The sequence below is a fragment of the Sciurus carolinensis genome, chromosome 15 (assembly GCF_902686445.1).
Source record: "Sciurus carolinensis chromosome 15, mSciCar1.2, whole genome shotgun sequence".
In the NCBI taxonomy this organism is placed as follows: Eukaryota; Metazoa; Chordata; class Mammalia; order Rodentia; family Sciuridae; genus Sciurus; species Sciurus carolinensis.
The window spans coordinates 78,292,640-78,313,497 of record NC_062227.1 but is presented as its reverse complement, the minus strand read 5'-3'; the positions used below and the strand labels follow the sequence as shown (position 1 = coordinate 78,313,497).

At 36.5% G+C, this 20,858-nt stretch overlaps 1 protein-coding gene across 2 annotated transcripts in view; it reads left to right on the top strand.

Moving 5' to 3' along the window:
* The window catches only part of Fbxo15 (F-box protein 15), a 60,382-nt gene that overhangs the window by 22,990 nt on the left and 16,534 nt on the right, over window positions 1-20,858 (top strand). Inside the window, exons 7-9 of one of the 2 annotated variants that reach the window (XM_047525937.1) lie at window positions 979-1,061; window positions 1,982-2,124; window positions 9,406-9,567. In XM_047525937.1, the coding sequence (XP_047381893.1) occupies window positions 979-1,061; window positions 1,982-2,124; window positions 9,406-9,536 (357 nt within the window). In that variant the 3' untranslated portion in view covers window positions 9,537-9,567. The remainder of the gene's footprint in view (window positions 1-978; window positions 1,062-1,981; window positions 2,125-9,405; window positions 9,568-20,858) is intronic. The other variant, XM_047525936.1, reaches the window with a different exon arrangement.

Genomic DNA, 20,858 nt, shown 5'->3' with positions numbered 1-20,858 from the left:
GTCTACAGCTTCATAGAGTGTCATCTTGTGGTACCCTTTTTTAATCTACTGTGGCCGTCCATTTTTCTTTTCCTCTGTCCCCTTCTCTCTGAAGGTAACTTGTAGGTGAGGCAAGAGTATGCTTGTTCTACATTTCATGACTTGACCATCGATCTGTGTTGGCCTGCAGAGCTAAGAGGACTGTGTTTGATCTGCTTGTCTTCTGCCTGGTAATTGGAGAATGGCATCTTCAGGTTTACTGTTTGGGAGTGTCTATACCACTCAACATCACCCATGAACCTAAGGAGAAGTGGATGAGTCCCAAACAGTCACAATTTCTGTTCAGCCTAATGGGCATGTGAAAAAGCTGAATCTAATCACTCTCACTGTGTTTGCTAAATAAATACTCTCTCTCGAGAGGAACATTATGCCAGTAATGTTCAGTATTTGTTGAATTAATTGGGTGTTTATGAAAGTCATACCAATATTGTCTTTATATTGGACAAGAGTTTGAAACAACCCTGAATCCCACCCATCCCCACACACACACACATGAATAGTCATATATATATATATATATATATATATAATTATATATATATATATATATAAATAGATAGTCATATATATGGTCAATTCAGGGCTATTTTATTTATATTTATAATCACAAATACATAAATGTATACATATTTATAGTTTGCAGTCATCATATGTAATAGAGTATCTTGATGTTCCCCAAGTTCTAGGATGTTAATTCTTTTGGTACTGCATGCTCTGCATATTTGGATGAATTGTGTTCCTGCTGTTGGAATGACACATAAGTCTTATTAGATAGTAATAATATATTAATAGTAGTAATGTATTAGTACCATGGTGATCTTATAGTTATTAGAAACTGCATCTGTCTGCAAGATGAATGTGCTGTGATCTTCACAACGACCTTGTGAAATATTAAAATATTTCAGTTGAAAAATGTATTCTTTTTAATTAACTTTTCAGAAGGAGGAAGAACTGGCTTTTGTCATGGCAAATCTTCATTTCCATCACCTTGTGGAGAGGAGCACATTAGGCTCAGCCTCTATGTATGTATCTGTGGGTGAATTGAATTTTTATACCATTAGTATAAAGGGTTAGAAGTTGATGCCATCTTAATATTTGAGAATAGCTACAAAGATATTCTTCTAATCAGTAGACACAAGCCAACGGGCATAAGTACTTTAGCTGTTGCTAATATAGTTTGATTATTAATGAGTACATATTTGCTTTATTTATCCCTAGTTAAGGATTTCATACCTAGTATAACATTATTTGAAGAGATAAGAATGCTTCATTACTACAAGATGCTACCCCCTGATCCTTCAGTTTCTTCCACTTACATGAATTTTCATATCTTGCAAGGCAGGGGTTGTTGCATTTCCTTGTACTTAGTTGGGGAACGTTTTTCCATTTCCCTGCAGCTCTCACCCTTCCTCTTTAGACTTAGACACTCCCTTACTCGTTTTTTTTTTTTTTTTTTTTTTTTAATTGTTAATTGTCTGAAAGCTCCTGGGTGCTTTTGAGTGTTACCTTATGGTAAAGTTTTTCTTATGGAGCAAAACCTTGATCATCTTGGCTTAAGTTTTTGCCTGGGCCCCTAATCTGTAGGTCTGTTGTTTGGTGCATCTCCTTGCTGAGTACCCCTGTTTCTGGCTACTGAGAACATTGAAGGCAGAGTGGCCTTTATAAAACTGATATCTGGATCCATCTCAGAAACACATTCACCATGGTGGTCCTATGGGCACCTTTGGCACTGATATCTGTGCTTGTTTTTATAGAAATTGGTGAGAGGAACTTGGAATAGTTTTTTTGGGTTTATGGTATTTAAGATTATGGGGGCCCTTATAGTGTCTCATTGATAAAAGGTACTGCTTTGAATGGATGTTAATTGTTTTATAAATAATTGCAACCTAAATATTTCACCTCTGGTGTTGACAAATTTGTGTGTGCGTGTTTTGCTTTGCAGACCCTATGAACCGCCTCTTCACAGTCCCTTTTTGGATGACAATCCAGAGTACGGATTGCATGGCTACCAACTGCACGTGGACATGCATGGTGGTGGAGTTTTCTACCTGTGTGGTACATTTCGCAATCTCTTCACCAAGAAAGGTGAAGTTAATTTAATTTTTGTTTCATGAACGTAAAAGGTTGTAGAGAAAGTGGAACCAATTTCTATGGCTAAGAGTCATTCTTCTAACTAGTCATGTTGTAATCTGTTGGCACAGTTCCCTGACCCCTTTCTCACTTGAGGACTTGTGAGATTCCTCAGCTATGTGAATCTGTTTTGCGTCTGACTTTGTCTCCTTTATCACCATCACTCTCTACTTTCTGGATGTGGTCTCTACTCATTTTTTCTGCTTATGTTTTTTATCGTTTTATACCCTCCCACCCTCATTTTCCTTCTTTCTCTAAGGATTTGGTCAGTGTGCCAGCAGGGCTAATGTGGTGCCTTTCTAGGAGGAGAACAAGGAGGCTGCCTCTCCCGTGTGTGCTGCATTAGTGTTGTCTCACTTGCCAAAGTTGAGAAGAGGCCAGGTATACCCAGGAATGAGGAGGGAACTTGAACTAAGCAAAAGAAAAGAGAATGCCTGTATTCAGATTTGTCATTCTGTACACATAAAATTTGGTGTAAAGACTTATATAGATTCAAGTTTAACATTTTTGGTAAGGATTTTTATAGGGGAAATTATGTCTCCTTCGTTTTGCATCATATTAAGAGGCATATAATGTCAGTCATCTCACTGTTCATAATGCTGAATTTCTTTTGGTTAAGATGACAACTATAGCTCTTATTATAAACCCATTCTTTTCCAAATGCATTGTTCCTCAAAAGCCTTTTACCTAATGGACTTGACATCCATAAATGATCCTTGCCTAAATTTTTTTTTTAATTTAGAAAATGTTGAATTTCTAATTTTGTAATTTTTCCTACATCTTTTAGTTGATTGTAAGGTACTGTGTTTTATCACTGGAGTGAACTCCTATAAAAGCAGGTAGATGCTTAATTCTTTTCATTTTAACTGCCCACTCTCAGATTAAGAAAATGGTGCATAGTCACTTCCTACAGTGGAAATGTTTTTCACACTTCTGTCTCTTTCCTTCCTTTCTTTTTTCATGTTTAGTGTCTCTTTGGACTCTTGGATAAGTTTTATTTATCCAATAATTTATAAAAAGTTACAGATGTTATTCTTTTCAAAGCTAAAATTGTTGCCAATTTGGTCACTGGGATCTAATCTGTGTTCTTTGGGTACACACACCTCCATTTGTCTGTCAGTCTGTCTATCCTCCTTTTTCCTTTTTCCTTTCCTTTCCTTTATCTAGGGATACTTTACCACTGAGATATATCCTCCATTCTTTTTATTTCTTATTTTGAGACAGGGTCTCACTAAGTTACTGAGGCTGTCCTCTAACTTAGGGTCCTCCTGCCTGAGCATCTTGAGTTCCTGGGATTCGGGTGTGCTCCACTGTGCCTAGCTTCTCCATTAGTCTTCGAGCCCTCCTTGCCTTTGACTCAAGATTTCTATGTTTTCCTTTGCTTTATGTCATTTTATTGTAATTATGTCAAATGTATACATGAACATGAGTGATTTGACATTTTTGTTGTTAAATAGTTCCACCCAAGAATGTGGAATGTCCTTCAATTTTGTTAAAAAACACTTACATGTCTTTTAGGAGTGTTTTGGAATCTTCTTCATGCTAATTTTGCACACTTGTCATTATGATTTTTAATGACTCTTCAGTCTTTGTATCTTTTTCTTCCACTTTGCCTTTCAGTTGTTTTGTACGCTCTGTGTAGGTTTGGTCTCAGGCCACTGCTGATCTTACAGAATGAGTTGGGAAGGATTCCTTCCTCTTGGATTTTTGGAGAATTTTACATAGAAACTTGTAAATCTATCAAGCCTGGAACTTTACTTGTGGGAAGAATTTTAACTACAGTTGTGATTTTTTTCATACATAAGGGATATTTAGGTTATCTATTTCGTCATGTGTGAGCTTTGGTAATTTGTATCTTTCAAGGAACTTGTCCATTTTATCTCATTTATCTGAATTTGTTGGGATAAAGTTTTTCATGGTCCCTTATTTTCTTTTTAATATGTGTAGGATCTGTAGTACTGCCCCCTGATTCCTGATAGCTAGTTTGTGTCTATCTTTTCTTCTGATTAGTATGGCTAGAATACTTGTCAATTTTAATGATCTCTGAGTGCCAGCTTTTGGTTTAATTGTTTTTCCTCTGATGTTCTTTTGTTTTGTGTTTTATTGATTTGTATGCAGGATTTTATTGTTTCTACTTTTTGATGTTTGTAATTTGCTCTTCTTTTTTTAGTTTTTTAAATAGGAAACTGAAGTCATTGCTTTAGGAACTTTGATAATATAGAGACATATAGTTTATTTCACCTGAGTACTGCTTTAGTGGTATCCCATAAACTCTGATTTGTTTTATTTTCATTTTCATCCACATGTTAGGTTCCTATCACTATAACATACACCTGATATAACCAATTTATTAGGAGAAGAGATTTATTTTGGTTTACAGTTTTAGAGGTTCCAGTTAATGGTCAGTTGGCCTTACTGTTCTGGGTCTTTGGTGAAGAGCACATAGTGGCAGGAGCATGCGGTGGAGCAAATCTGCTAACCTCTCGGTTGGGAGTTGAAGGGAGAGGGAAAGGAAGGAACTGGGATCCTCCAGTCTCCTTGGGGGATGCTGGTGCTGAAAGTTTTTGTTATGTATTATAAGTTGAAGACAGTTCTTTCTATTCCTAGGTTAGTTCGATTTTTATTATTTTAAAAACCAGGAGTGATTGTTAAATGGTATTCCATATGTTTGGGCAACTTGATGCTCACATGACTTTTATTCTCCTTTGGACTATTAACATAACATAGCAAATTTCACAAAGAAATTTCTAATATTAAACATTATAGAATCCCTACACTAAGCTCCTCCTGTCATATTTATGTTTACATTTAAGCTACTGGTTTCAGTTACTTGGGTTTCAGTGTTTTTCCATTTTAATTCACAGATACTACAGTGTCTGTAGTTTTCATTTTTTTTCTTCTATTGCTGATTCATTCATATTCAGATTTTCTTCTTTGGAATCAGATTTAGTATTTGTTATGACTTCCTAGAAAGTTATCTGTTTCCTATAGGTGTATTTTGATTTTTTTTTTTTTTTTTTTTTTTTTAGCATTCTGAATTGACTGATCACTTTGCTTCATTTTCAGGTTTTTGTATTTTTCCCCAGTGTTTTTTCTGCTATACCCTGAGCCTTGAGCTCTTTGAGGTAGGAAGGCACTGAAAGGTGCTCTTGATTTGGACCTCTCCTGTACTGGAATGGGCCCTGCAGCCTCTACTTCAGGTTGTGTTTGTAGGAACAGGCAGCCTTTTGATCAGGTGCCCTGCCTGTGAACAGCCCACACATTTTGCAAAGTTGTGGAGTGTCTTTCATTGGTTGCAGTCATTTACTTTCATTCTGTCATTTGGGGCCCTGCAGATAAGATCTCTTCCTTGGAACCCAGGTGTGTACCATTAAGGGTTTTGCTGATATGCCTTACAACAACCCAGGTTCACATGCCTGTGCCTTCGATGCTCGTGTTGGCAGAGAACTTAGTCTGCTCTCTGAGGCCAGTACTTGTGTCCTTAGGTGTCCTTGATTGAGTTTAACTTGGGCAGCACCTGCTAGCCTGTCATAGTTTTACCATGGCAAGAAGATGGCCTTGGTGATGGTGAATGAGACCTAGTGCCCACAGCAGCGGGTGAGATAGTTGGGATGATCTCTGCCACCGCTGCTCCCCAGAACTCTCCTTGCCCTCTGAACTTTGTGATCATTATTATGGTGGCCTCTGGGGCCTCACTCTGCATTCTCTTCCTGACCTCAGTGCTCCCATTGTCCCCCTCTGGCCTTATTGCCTTCCATCTTCTGCTCAGTCTGCTCTAGCCGTTTTGGCTTCCTCCTTGTGCCTTGGCCATGCCAGGCCTGCTGTGGCTGTGGGTACTCATACTGCTTTTCCACCTGCAGTGCTGCTAACCTAGACGTCTGCACAGCCTCACAGGGAGGCTTTCCTGTGAGGTCAGACCAGGACATTCCTGTTCTCCTGCCCTTCTACACCAGTTTTGATGTTTCTTCATAGCACTATCAATTATATTATTCACTTGTATTTAGTTAGTTTATTAGTTTAGAAAACAGCTCCATGAGGTAGTGTGTGTTTGTCTGTTTTGTTCAGGACTGGCTTCCAGCATGACAGAATCAGTACCTGTAGCCTAGTGGCCTCCCTGATTGACCAAAGTGAGGGAGTGGCTAGAGGCTACACCTCTCCACGTAGGAGAATAAAGTCCTGCCTTCATCCCACCTCTCATAGTCCAGGGAGGCTGCCAAACACTGGTGGGCCGGTTCTGAGGTCATCTCTTGGTTCCAGAGTTGCCACTGCAGTTCTGCCTCTTATTACCTCATTTCCTTTTCTCTTGGAACAGAGGAAGAGTCACAGCCCTCCTTCTTGGGGACTTCTATGTGTACATCTCTCTCTTCAGGGAAGAAGTCCCATAAACTCATGTCTTGGAAGACTGCGTTGTGTCTCTGTACTTATAGTAGGGTACTTTGCCCCACAAATAAATTTCTTCAGCATCTGATACAACTACTATGATATAAGTACTATATGTCCTTCTCATACTCTCAGTGTGAGGCAGATATCAGGCACTGTTTCTGATCTGACACGGTTTATAAGGCATGATTGTTTCAAATTACCAACAAGTCTATAAAATTGCTTCTAAGATACTTTTTGTATACTATTGTGTACTTTAAAATTTTTGTATTTTGAAATGTTTACACATTGTACAAATAGCAGAGAATTCCTGTATAGCTTTTTTGCAGAATTCACCAATTTATAACATTTTTGCTATATTTGTGTTATATACATATACCTATATGAATACATGTGGAGTTAACCTGACTACTGCTTTATAGGGATTAGGTCTGTTAGGTGCCAGGTCTGACTTGGGAGCACCCAGGAATATAGGGAACAGGGCTTTGTCTTCCTCCCTCTAAACATAGTATATCGATCAGATTTTATCTTGCATTCCTTGCACCTACGAGAGGCTCTTAATGATGGAGATGAGAGCGATAGGGCACATTTATGAGCCCTCTGCTTAAGTTTCATATCTACAGTAGTTATAGGTGAGTCTTCTTTGAAAGCCTGTGAGATAGGTCCTCTCATCTCTCCTGTCTCATTGACAAAGAGTGCACAGCTGATGGCATACGTCACTTTTCTAATTCCATGAAGCTAGCACAGGTCAAATCCCAGTCCTTGCTCAGGCCCACAGGACTCCAGAGCTGAGAGTCTTAACACCTGGCTCTACAAACTCCTGTGAATTTTTGCACGTGAATGAGATGCTTTCAGAGTGTATCTTCTTGTATGTGTGATTAACTATCCAAGTGCTGGCATGATACTGTGGTCAGGGCTTGGCCCCTCTGTGCTGACCTGCTGCATTTACATTCAGTTCCCCTCTGTGTTAATGCTAGTAACCCCCTTCAGTGATTATGTGATTGTTACAGCTTATAAGAGGGTAAGTTTAATGAATGAGACCAGGACACTGAGATGGGAATAACTCTAGTTTTGTCTGTTTTTTTTTTTCAAAAGAAGACTTTACACAATCATATGACTTCCCTGGGCAGACTCAAATGCATTTCTCTTTCATGTGGTTCTCTGAAGAGTCAGCAGAGGGTGCTGTTGCCATCAGAGTGTCTGTGACATTTTAAAAAGTACAAATAAAATAGAATGTCCTCTACAGTGTTTGAGAAACTCTCTTGGTACCATGTGGTATATTTAGTAAATTCCAACTTTGTCATTGCAGTTGGGGATGACAGCACTTTGCCCCTATTTTTAAAAAAAACACTCTCTCACTAGCAAGGGTAAAGTTTTATCATCATGTCCCCAGAATTTAGGTTGCTCTGAGCTTTGCTCATCTTTGGTGAGACATGAGAAATCTGACTTGACACTAAGGAGGAGTGGTGGAAAGTCAAAGGGTTGAGGCTGATTTATTTGGTTCATTTGTTAACCAACAGTTATGGAATACAGGGGATGTGCCAGGCACAGGTCCCTGCCAGGAGGGTGGCGTTAGGAGTTCCTAGAGGCCTCTAAGGAGAAATACCCAGGAGTTGCTGCCAGTAGGGATAAGGTAACCATCTGTGTTCAGACCAACATGTGTCCAGTTTCCAGGGTCCCCTGGGAGGGAGAACAGTTTAAAAGAAGACACAATTTATAAACAAAGCCTATATTTGGTCATTTTATAAGACCATTTCCAGTACTTCATATTTGAATAAGGATTTTATGGATATACCAATTTCATCCACAAATTCATTGCAATTCTTCTAAAATATCTCAGTGTTAAGTTATGAAACTTGCAAAGTTGAATCTATAATCCATTTGGAAATATACATATGTATGTGTAATGGCTGAGAATTTGTTTTGCAATTTTAATTATGAGTTAGTATACTCTTTTCTATATATGGTATGTGTACGGGCCACAGGAGAACAATAAGATAAAAAACAAAACAAAACAACAGAGAGCCAACACACAGTTGAAGAAACCATCACTTTGAATGGTGAAGTCACTTGTGTGTCCCTTCCTGCTCTCCATCTGTCTCTCCTCCTGCCATAGGGAACTACCGTCCTCTATTACCTTAATAATCCTCGTTTACTCTTTTTTATAATTAAGCTTTTTTTGTATTGTGAAATGACACACAGGGGGATTTGTATAACATATTACTGTAAAGCAGACACCTGTGTGATCACCATCCAGGTCTTGATTAAATTTTGAAAATGAATAATAAGAGGGGCACTGTTTAACAAATGCTGGACACGCCCTGAAACTCCAGTAACCAAGAAAGAATGATATCATTTAAGGATAGAAACTCAGGTGAATGGAGCAAAATAACCTCTACACGTCTTTTGCAGTTCAAGATTATTTTGTCACATTATTTTATCCACATCCTAATAAATATTGGATTACAGAAAAGCAATTAGTACTTAAATTAATTGCATCATGATATGTATATCTGTATATCTGGGCATGTCTTCGTCCTTAAATATGTAGGTATTTCTGTAGATACTTTACAATCCATTCTGTAGAGTAACTTCCCAAAGACTAGCTAATAGGATCTTTAGAGTTGGATATGAAGGGAATATAAATAACATTCAAAGAATATTTAGACAGAATGATCCCAATGGAATATTCAGAGTAAGTTCTAATGTTTTGACGCTGCCTACTTCTTGGTCTCAGTGTTTTCTCTGAATAAAATACACTTTTGTTCTGTTTTCTTAACCCTGTTCCTTGTGCTTTATTACAAGGTTCTTTGAATTTTTTTTTTTTTCCTTGTACGTGCTACTAAATCCAACCAGAAGTCCCTAGGTGGTTGCTGGTGTTTAAGACGAGATTCCTGAGTCACTGTGGAGGATCATTTGGCAGACTGACTCAGCACGAATACTCAGGAATACGTATTGCCTCCTTGGCTGATCAGCAGAGAATCTGAGCTCAGCGGTGCTGTCCTCATCCATTTCAAGGTAGAGCTGATGGTTCTTGGCTTCAAATGCTGACTGTCCAGCAGGCCTGTGTCCAATAATGGACATCAAGTCCTTCTTTGCTTTTCGCCTTTTATAGCCCTTTCTGATCTCTTCTCTTCTGGCATGGTCAGGAGGAACCGAGATTCTTTAATTTCATAATATATCCCTCAAGCTTCTAGGTATTTTTCGCCCTCTGCAAGGAACTGGATAGGTTTTCTACCTCTCAGCTCCATTTGAGAGTGAATAACAAGGATCTGTGTTCTTTCTTCCTCATTGGTTTGACTGCTTCTCCTTGAAACTTTATCATATTCCTCCCCTAAGAAACTGGGAAGCTTTCTTTATATTTTTTTGTGTTCTAACACTTTAACAAGTCATGCCTGTGTTGAGAGTTTTTGAAAAGATACATATTAATCTCTTTTGCAAAAAACATGATTCCTCAATCTGCTTCTTTGTGTGTTACCACTAAAATTAAACTCAAAGGAAGTTTAGATAAGGAAATATTTTGTGATCTGAATTGGATTTTTGAGGGGCTAGAGGCAGGGAGGGATAAACAGTGAAGGAAATACTGAAAGAGTAATTAGTAAATGAAAACTCAAGGTGAGCTTATAAAAGTGCCTGAGTTTTTCTATACAATTTGTATATACAATTTGTTTTCTATTCTTTTGGAAATGTAAATGGACTGTTGACACCAAGTCCCAAAGACAAGCTCTGAGGTCAATAATTCACTAGGAGGACTCCTATGTGTTAGTGGCTAAAAATTGTTACAGTTAAAGGCTATAGAGGCTACTCAGCAAAGAGAAAAGTGCATAGGATGAGGTCCAGAGGAAGCCAGCACACACTTCCAAGAATCCTTTCCCCGTAGAATCATTTAAGATGTGTCTGTCCTCTAGGAATGAGTTGTGACTACGTGTGTAAAGTACTGTCTACCATTAGACGACTCTAATTAGAGCTTATTAGAGACTCCACACCTGGGGTTTTTACTGAGGGCTGGTCCTGTGGGCTCTCACTACATAATACTACCACAACCCAGACTCCCAGAAGAAAAGAGAATGCTCAGTATAAATTACTTTGTACAAGTAGTTTAGGCACAGTGAATCACTGTTATTGGTTAGGGAATGGTGATAGGAAAACTCCTAAACTCTCAAGTCCCCAGACTTTCAAGGGCCAACCTTGCAAGTAGGTCTTTCGAAGAATAGACAGACTCAGGCTTGCTGTATTCTTTTCTGCACAACTATCCATTAACATTTTGGTGAGATTACAGTACTGCCTAGAAAAGAGAAGATAGGAAATAGTCCAGTCATGTCTTTGAAGTGTAAATAGAGCTTGCCAAAGGGCTTGATCAGCATTGCAAAGTATAAAGGAATGTATATTTATTTGATCTTAGTATCAGGCTAATTATTACCAATTTTTAGAAGCTGAAGGAAAAAGGTCTTGTATAGCACAGTATATTGTAGTCTTTTTTATCAGCTCTGAGGGGAAGAGTCATAGTAAAGGAGCAGAAGGAAGTCACTTTAAATAAAAAGTATGCTGCTCCTGTCATTTGACTTTAAAAAAAGAATGCTTTGCTTTTTAGAACCTAAGTTCACAGCAAAATTGGGAGGAAGGTATAGAGATTTCCTGTACTTACACCCGTCACCCCACAAATGCATAGCCTCTACCTTTAACATCCTTATCACAGTAGATCATGTGTTAGCATCAAAGAACATACATCAACATATAATTTTCACCCAAAGACCATAGTTTATGTAGGGTTTACTCTTGGTGTAATACATTGTATAGGTTTGGACCAATTTTAATGGTATGTATTCACTATGATAGTATTACAGAGTAATTTTACAGCCTTAAAAGACAACTTTGCTTCACCTGTCCCTCCATCCCACCCTCCCTTAGTGCTTGGGAACCACTGATCTTTTTACTGTTTGCATAGTTTTTCCTTTCCAAGGATGTCATATAGTTAGAATCACATAGCATGTAGACTTTCAGATTGACTTCTTCTTGTTAGTAATATGCATGTAAGTTTTCTTAATGTCTTTTTATGACTTGATAGCCCATTCCTTTTTATTGCTTAATTATATTTCATTGTTCAGATGTATCACAGTTTATTTTTCTATTCATCTACTGAAGGACATCTTGGTTGCTTCCAAGTTTGGGCAATTATAAATAAGGATACAATGAGCATGCACATGCAAATTTTTGTATAAATGTAAGTTTTCACCTATGAGTAAATACCATGGAATTTTATTGCTGTATCATACAAGAGTATATTAATTTTATAAGAAATTAAACTGTTTTCCAAAGCATCTGCACCATTTTGTATTCCCACAGGCAATAAATGATATCCTAGGGTCTGCATCCTCACCAGCATTTGATATCATCGGTGTTCTGGATTTTTTAAAAGACTCTTTTGGATATTTTACGTGGACAATCATACCATGTGTTATCAAAGACAGTTTTGGTTTTTCTTTCTTGATCAGGATGCCTTTTACTGTAATTTGAATCTGAAATGTCCCCCAAAGGCGTGTGTGTTAAAAAAGCTTGTTCTAGATTGGCACTATTAGGAGATGGTGGAAATGTAAAGAGGTATGGCCTGACAGTTGGAGGTCTGTGGGTCATTGGCAGTGGACCCTCAAGTGGGTGAGTGGGATCCCAGCCTATTCCTCTTTCTGTCCTGACCATGAGGTGGATGGTCATGCTACACTGCATACTCCCACCATGATGTACTGCCTTGCCAGAGGCCCAAAGCAGCAGGGCCAACCAACCATGGACTGAACCATCCAAAACTGTGAACCAAAATAAACCTTTTCTCTTCATAAGTTGATTATCTCAGGAATTCATTTTAGTGACAGCTAACATACCTTTTATTTCCTTTTTTTTTTTTGTATTAGATAAGATTCCCAGCACAGTGTTGCAGAGCAGCAATGAGAAGGAACACCCTAGTCTTATTCCTGATTTCAGTGGGAAAGCTTTGAATTTCTCATTCCTGATTTTAGTGGGAAATTTGTCATCATAAAGTGTAATGTTAATTGTAGATTATTTGTAGATATTCTTTATCAGTTGAATAGATGAAGTTCCCCCTCTATTCCTAGTTTACTGAGAGTTTTTAATCATAAATTGGTATTTGATTTTGTCAGATGCTTTTTTTCACATCTATTGATATAATTATGTGATTTTTCTCTTTTGGCCTGTTGAAGTGATAGGTAATATTAATTAATTTTCAAATGTTGAACCAATCTTGTACAATTGGGATAAATTCTACTTGGTTATAGTGTATAATCCTCTTGTTTTGATTGCTGACTTTTATTTGCTAATACGTTTTGTTGAGGATTTTTCATCTATGTTCATGAGAGATACTGGTCTGTATTTTTCTTTGCATGCACTGTGTTTGTTTTCAAAATTAGGGTAATGCTGACCTTATAGAATGAATGAGAAGTATTCCCTGCTTCTGTCTTTTGAAAGAGATTATAGAGAATTGATGTTTCTTTATTAAATGTTTGGCAGAATTTACCGTGGAACCCATTTGGGCCTAGTGTTTTCTGTTTTGGAAAGTTATTAATTACTGACTTGATTTCTTTAATTGTGACCTGTTCAGATAATCTATTTATGTAAATTTGTTGGATTATGTCTTTTAAGGAATTGGTCCATTTCATGTAAGTTATCAAATTTGTTCATAGTACTCAGTGTTTTAGTCTGCTATTCCACTGCTGTAACTGAAAGATCTGACCAGAATAATTATAGGGGAGGAAAAGTTTATTTGAAGGCTCATGATTTCAAAGATCTCAATTCATAGCCAGCTCTATTCCTCAGAGCTCGGAGTGAGGCTGAACATCATGGATGAACAGTGTGGCAGAGGGAAGCAGTTCACATCATCAGGAAGCAGAGAGAGACTCCATTCACCAGATACAAATATGTATCCAAGGCCACAGCCCCAATCCCACCTCCTCCAGCCACAGCCTACCACTTTAGTTACTGCTCAGTTAATCCCTATCAGGGAATTAAATCACTGATTGGGTTAAGATTCTTACAATCCAATCATTTCTCCTCTGAAACTTCTTGTACTATCTCACACGTGAACTTTTAGGGAACCCCTCATATCCAAACCATAACATTTGCTATCCATTTAATGTCCATGGGGTCTGTACTAATGATCTACTTTTTCATTTCTGATATTAGTATTTTGCATTCTCTCTTTTTTCTTAGTTTGGCTGACTAGATGCTTATTGATTTTATTGAAATTTTCAAAGGACCAACTTTTGGTTTCATTGATTATTCTCTATTGATTTCACTAATTCCTGCACTAATTTTTATTATCTTCTTCTGGCTTAGTTTGAATGTAATTTGCTCTTCCTTTTTCTGTTTTTCCAGAGTGTGGAATCTGAGATTGATTTCAGATCTTTTTTTCTTTTTCTAATATATGCATCCAGTGCTTTATATTTCTATCTAAGCACAACTTTCAAAATGCATCCCACACATTTTGATAAGTTGTATTTTCATTGTCATTTAGTTCATAATGTTTTAAAAATTCTCTTGAGGTTTCATCTTTGACCTATGTATTATTTAGAAGTGCATTGTTTAATCACCAAATATTTTGGAATTTTCCAGCTAACTTTCTGCTATTATTTCTAGTTTAATACCACTGTGGCTTGCTAGCACATACTCTCATTTCCAGTCTTGTAAATTTGTTAAAATGTGTTTTATGGTTTATGACCCATGATGTGGCCTTTCCTGGTGATTGTTCTATGTGAGCTTGAGAAGAATGTGCACTCTGCTGTTGTAGTATGAGGTTGTCTATAGTTGTCCATTATAGCTATTTGATTAATGCTGTTACTAAGTTCAACTTTGTCCTTATTGGCTTTCGACCTGCTGGTTCTGTTTATTTCTGATAGAGGGGTGTTGAAGTCTCCAGCTTTCATAGTGGATTCATTTATTTATCTTTGCAGTTCTATAGCTTTTGCCTCATGTCTTTTGATGCTCTTTTGTAGGCACTTACACATTAAGGCTTGTTATGTTTTCTTTGGGGAATCCATCCTTTTATCATTATCTAGTACTCTTCTTTATACCTGATAATCCCCCTTGCTCTGAAATCTGCTCTGTCTGAAATTAATATAGTTATTTCCATTTTCTTTTGATTGGTATTGGCATGGTGTGTTTTTTCCACCCGTCTGCTTTTAATATATGTAATTTTCTTATAGCCAACATATGGTTGAGTTTTTATTTTTTCCCAATCTGACAACCTCTATCTCTTTATTGGTATATGTAAACTATTGATAGTTAAGGTGATTATTTTATAGTTGACTTAATATCTACTATTTGTTGCCATTTTCTATTTGTTACCCCTGTTCTTTGTTCTTGTTTTTCTGCCTTCTGTAATTTTATTCGAGCATTTCGTATGATTCCATTTTCTCTACTTTCTTAGTATATCAGTTATAGTCCTTTCTTACATTATTTTTAGTTGTTGCCTTGGAATTTGCAATAGATAACTGCAAATAACCTTGCAGTAATAAAATAAATCTAATTTTCTTTCTTGTCTCTTGTATCATTGCTGTCACTCATTTAACATATACATAAGCATATATATATCATACATTTGTGTACATATTTGAATATAGTTTTTTTTAATATTTTGAACAAACAGTTATCTGTTAGATTAGCTTCAAATGAGCAATATAGAAATTTTTATTTTGCCTTCACTTACTTCTCTTTCAGTGTCTTGCCTCCCTTTATGTAGATCTGAGTTTCTGACCCATATCATTTTCCTTCTCTCAAAAAAACTTCTTGGAACATTTCTTGCCAGGCAGATTTGGCAGCACATTCTCTCATTTTTCATTTGACTGAGAATGTCTTTATTTATTCTATTTAACTTTTGAAGGGTAGAGAATTCTAGCTTTTTTTCTTGTAACACTTATTACTGAATATTTCACTCTTACTTTCTTCTTATTTCCATGGTGTCTGAGAAATCATGTGTAATTCTCTCTGTAGGCAAGGTCTTTTTTTAATCAGGCTTCTATCAGGATTGTTTATCTTTGTTTTTTTTTTTTTCTTTTCTATTGCATTTATCCTGCTTTTGTTCTCTAGTCTTCCTGGATCTGTGGTTTGGTATCTGATCTTAATTTGGTGGAAATTCTCAGTCATTATTGTTTCAGATATTTCTTCTGTTACTTTATCTGTTTTTCCTCCTTTTTTGTGTTTCCATTATGTGTACATTACATCTTTTGTAGTCATACCACAGTTCTCACATATTCTGATCTTTTCTTTTCCTAGTCTTCTTTCTCTTCTTTTGCAATTTTGGAAATTTACATTGAAAATATCATTAAATTCAGAGATTCTTTACTGAGGTGTGTCCAGCCTCCTGGACTGATTTTTGCCTCTTAGTATTCCTTGTATTTTTTCCCTGATAGATTGATGAACATGATGTGCTGGGTAAAAGGAATTATAATAAATACCTTTAGAAGTATGGGGTAAGGTTTGTGTATGTGGGTGGGGGCATTCTCTAGTCCTGTGTCTAGGTCCCAGTCTTGGAGTGAGCATGTGCCTCTGTGAACTTAACAGGTGCTTCTCAGTTTTCCTCCACTGCCATGCAGGTGGCGCAAGAGAGCTGAAGGGGGCTGGAATTGGGATTTGTCTTCTTCAAGGTGGATTAGGCGCTGATAAAATTCCTTTGGGTTAGGCTCCATTGGGTCTCTCCTGAGGGTAGCCCTTGTTAAAAACGACAGAATGCTCTGGTATATTTCAAAGTAGCTCCTTTCTCTTCCTCTTTGTGATAGAATGTGGAATTTTTCCTTCATGCCAACTTCAGTACACAAGCTCCTAGATACAACATAAAGGTGGGGTCCTCCTTGAGTTCACTCATAGACATGTCCACTCTGACCTCCAGCAATTTATGTTATTGCTCATGCTTCTATGGAGGTTTTTTTCCTACTAAACTTTGACTTCCCATATTCTCCTGCCTGTCTATCCAGTTTGGGAGTAGTGGTATGTCCTGTGACTTCACTTTTCTTGTGGATCTAACGAGATATCGACTTCTCATTTGTCAGTTTTTTACTTGGTAACATGCAGTGATGACTTGTAGACTTCCTACAGTGCTGAAGAGAAAGCCAGAAGTTCACTTGGACTTTTTGAGTTACTATAAAAATACATTTAAAAACTTAAGTTTTTTTTTTTTTTTTTTTTTTGTTATGTGATGATTCAAAATATAAGAAATTTATGAAAAAACAAATAAAAACTGCCCAAAGACAACTATTGTCCATAATTTGGTCCATTTTCAACTATATAACTTTATATAGGTAGATAATATTAAATGAATTATGCTCTGTTCTTTTTACTTCTAAGGTTATGTCAGGATCATTTTCCAGTGTTTCTAAAAAGCCTTAGAACATTTGATTTTGAAAAGTTCCATGACAGTTTGTTTAGTTTTATCATGATTTCACAACTCATTCCCTAAACATTGGGCATTTAAGTCTCAGTTTTTCATGATTATAATACTGGTCTCATCAGCATTATTTTGAAAAATATCTGATGATTTTGTGAGAAGAAAATGACATTCAGTTGCTTTAATTTTGCATGTCTTTGAATGTTAGGTCTGACTATTTAAAAAATTGACTCTAAAAGAGTTATGACTATTATAGAAACGACATGGAAGGCTGTTTAAGGGATATCTTAGGATCCAACTTTAGTACCACCTCCTAATATTTGTGTGACCTTGTTCAATCACCATAGTGCCCTTGCTTGCAAAATGAGAATAATGTTAGAACCTAGTTGCGAAGATTAAAAGGAGGTAATAATCTGAGTCTCAAATATGCATGGCACTATGTTGCTGTTATCATTGTCTATTTTTGTATTTCGTTTTAAATCAAACATTCATGTATTTGTGTTTGATTGATTAATTGTTTACAATATTTATATCTATCACATTTATTACAACTCTTTGTCTTTTGCCTTTTTATATAATTAAGTTTCAATTTTTAAATTGTGCTGGAGAGCAAGTTCATAACCTTGTGTGTGCTAGGCAAGTGGTCTACCACCAAATCAAATCCCCAGCCTCTTAATTTAATTTTGTATATATTGGTTTGGATTTATCAAAAGCTTTTAATTTTATGTAAATGACTTTTTCAAAGTTGTTTCTCATATATATTCTCTCTCCGTACATGTATGTGGGCAGGGGAGACCCTCACTAAGATCACATAAATACTAACCTATATTTCCTTTAGACTGAGAATTTTTTTTCATTTTTCATCTCTGAATTTTGTTTTGATTAACATAAAAACTACACGGACTACAAGTTCCCATACCCTTTCCTCTTAGAATTGTTTCTGTTGAGAATTAGTGCACCTATCCTTTTTAGGCAAGAAGATAATTCAAGTTTTACTTGTTCATTTTGTTTTGAAAATATACATTCCCTGCCCCAATATAAAATGAACTTAGTAATGAAATTCTGTCAATGATTTCTTGATTATTTTTGTGCATTTATGCATATTCACTTGGCCAGATTATACAATATCTTATTTGGATTTTGATCAAATTCATAGTAAATTTGTACATTAGTTTGGAAGGAATTGGTATATTTTCTTTAGGGTTTTGATCTATCTTTCCATTTATTTACGTTTGTCTTTACTGCCCATAGAAAAGTACCTTTTGCTACTCACTAATACTCCATTTTTGTGTTGCATTTGTGAATAAATTCTTATGGATTATGTCTGCATTTTGTTAGATTTGCTCTATATCATATATAGTTTTTACACTATGCTTTAAATTAAAATACTGACTAAATAATAAATTTAGGCCTTACTCAGTAAGACACCATAGAAAATGTTGAGGGGATAAAAAAGTTACGGGCCTTAAAAACTGCTTTTTTATACCAGGAGTGGGGTCATTCAGCTCTTCAGCAGCTGAACCCGATAAGTCAGAAAATCTTCTATTCAAGTTTTTATTGTTTGCTTCAGATACTTTCTGCTTACATGGTGTTATTTTTGTTGTGATTCTAAAAATAGATGAATTTTTTTTGTTTCTCCTGCTTCTGATATTAATTGCTCTCTATGTTTCTAGGTCAGGTTGTACTCTGTAAGCATTTATCATAACAGGAAAAGCATTAGAAACAGTATTGTCCTTTCTGGGTGGTGATTACCTAGAAAAATTAGAACAGATAACTCATTATAGCTACTTCATTAGTAGTGGTTTGTACATTTTCATGCATCTAGTGACTCATTATGAAAAATAAGCATTACCAATTACTGTTCATACAGTCAGATAACTCAGATCTCCATAATTTCATTCCAAGCTCATCAGGACTAAGCAGTACTTTACCCATGAGTGGGAAAAGTTGCATGATCTCTGGGACTCGGAAAAAGAAAAATGTGGGGATCCATGTTATAAAATAATAGAAATTCAAAATGACAGTGGTAGAGCCTCATACCAAGAGGAGGGCCTTCACAACTGCACAGTCTGCACCCCTAGCATGGCCTGCCCACGACACACTTGTGCTGAGGAGGAGGCTCAAGATTCTGAAGTCCTTTGCAGGAGCCCATATAGCCTTCTCTTACATTCTTGGACTCTGGCTTTTATTTGAGATTTGACCTTAAAATTTGATTTGTTCTTTCTCTCTCCTGATTAGATTTTTTTTAATCATTCAAAAGGAAGGATATATGTTCTTTATTTTTTTATATTTATGTTTTCTAGAATATTGCTTAAATAAGATTGTAGTATTTAGTAAAATATTTAGTAGGGCAGTTGTAGAAATAGAATCTCTTACATAAAATAAGTAGCAAGTGGAAGATAAGTTTAGTAAGAAACATGAGGAATGGATTTTTTAATTTTCCCTTGGTATGAATCTATTTGGTATCAGAATTCTGGATCTCCAGGATTCTGAATTTAAAGCTTTTTCTCAGATCATAAACTTCCCACCATCTATAATGCCAACTTTCTTACTGCCAGTGAATTATTTGGATTTCTTTCTGTCCTGAGTCTTGTTATCCTTCTGGCTTGATTTTTCTGGATCTATAGCCAGGTGACATGTTGGCTGTCTCGTACTCTGTGGCATCACAGAGGTCCTTTCTTTGTCACCCTGTGCCTTCACTCCACTGATCTAAAACTCTCTTCCACCTTCTGTTGCTTTTTGAACTATGAATGCTTATTAGTTTCTTAAGGGGAATCACAAAGGCATGTCCACTGTGGCATATTCATACTTCAACTTATCTTTTCTTCCTACTAAGAAAATTTTAAACCAACTCTTGTTAACTCCCCTTCATATTTTACCTAAAGATTTTAAAATACCATCACAGCATCTTCCTCTTTTGCTCCTTATTCTTGGGCTCACTATTCTAAGGAGAAACTGTCACTCAGTTGTGCTTCCTGATCTTCCTCTGGCATTACATCTTCACTGTTTCACAAGCTTTTTGTATTCTTGTTTTTTTTTTCCCCCCCTCTCTTTCAGAGAAAAAGATGTCCCACTTCTTTCTAAAACGAGCTTTCCAATTTCTGTTCCTAAATATATTTGCTCCTGCCTGCTCTGGGACCTTTATTTAGCCATTTGTGTCTTATCTCTTTCATCATCTCAAATCTATTTTTCTATCAGCTCCTTTTCTACTTAAAAAAAAAAAATATATATATATATATGTGTGTGTGTGTGTGTGTGTGTGTGTATGTGTGTGTGTGCTTTCTGTGTCAAAAATTATTTTAAAATAAAAAATGCTTCTCTTTTTATTAATTGAAAGTTGTAGAAAACTCAATCCAATTCAAAACTTGGCTTAGCAAAAATGGGTCATATTGTTTAAAATTCAGAGGCAGGTCTTTTTTTCAAGTTTAGTTTGATTCAGGGGCTCATCATGCTTGTCTGATGTTTGTCATGGATCTGAATAAAGCTGTCTCTATTTTTTATCTCCCAACCTGATTCTTCTTTGTACACTTTATTCTTAGTTAGCTTTCCTCCTTGCAAGGTAGCTCTAGCTAGCTCTAGATCTCTTGTTTCATGATTGAAGTTCTCCTTTCCAAGATCCCTTTACCTCTTCCCAGGATCTTCATTGCATCTCCTTAGTTCTGGTCAGGCCATGAGCTCATCCTTGAATCAGTCTTATACCCAGGTGAGAAGGATGTTTGATAACCAAACCTAGCTTCTACATTGAAGCATGTGACTTGAGCTGGCTGTGCTGCTCACAGGAATATTAGAATGTACATAACAGGAGAAGCAGAACAGGTGTCAGAAAGCCCATAACAAATATTCATATGCTTTTTTCCCTAAACTTCTGTGAAAGGATTAGTCTAGAAAAAATATACTCAAGTGTAGTAGACTGGACTGGACTGAT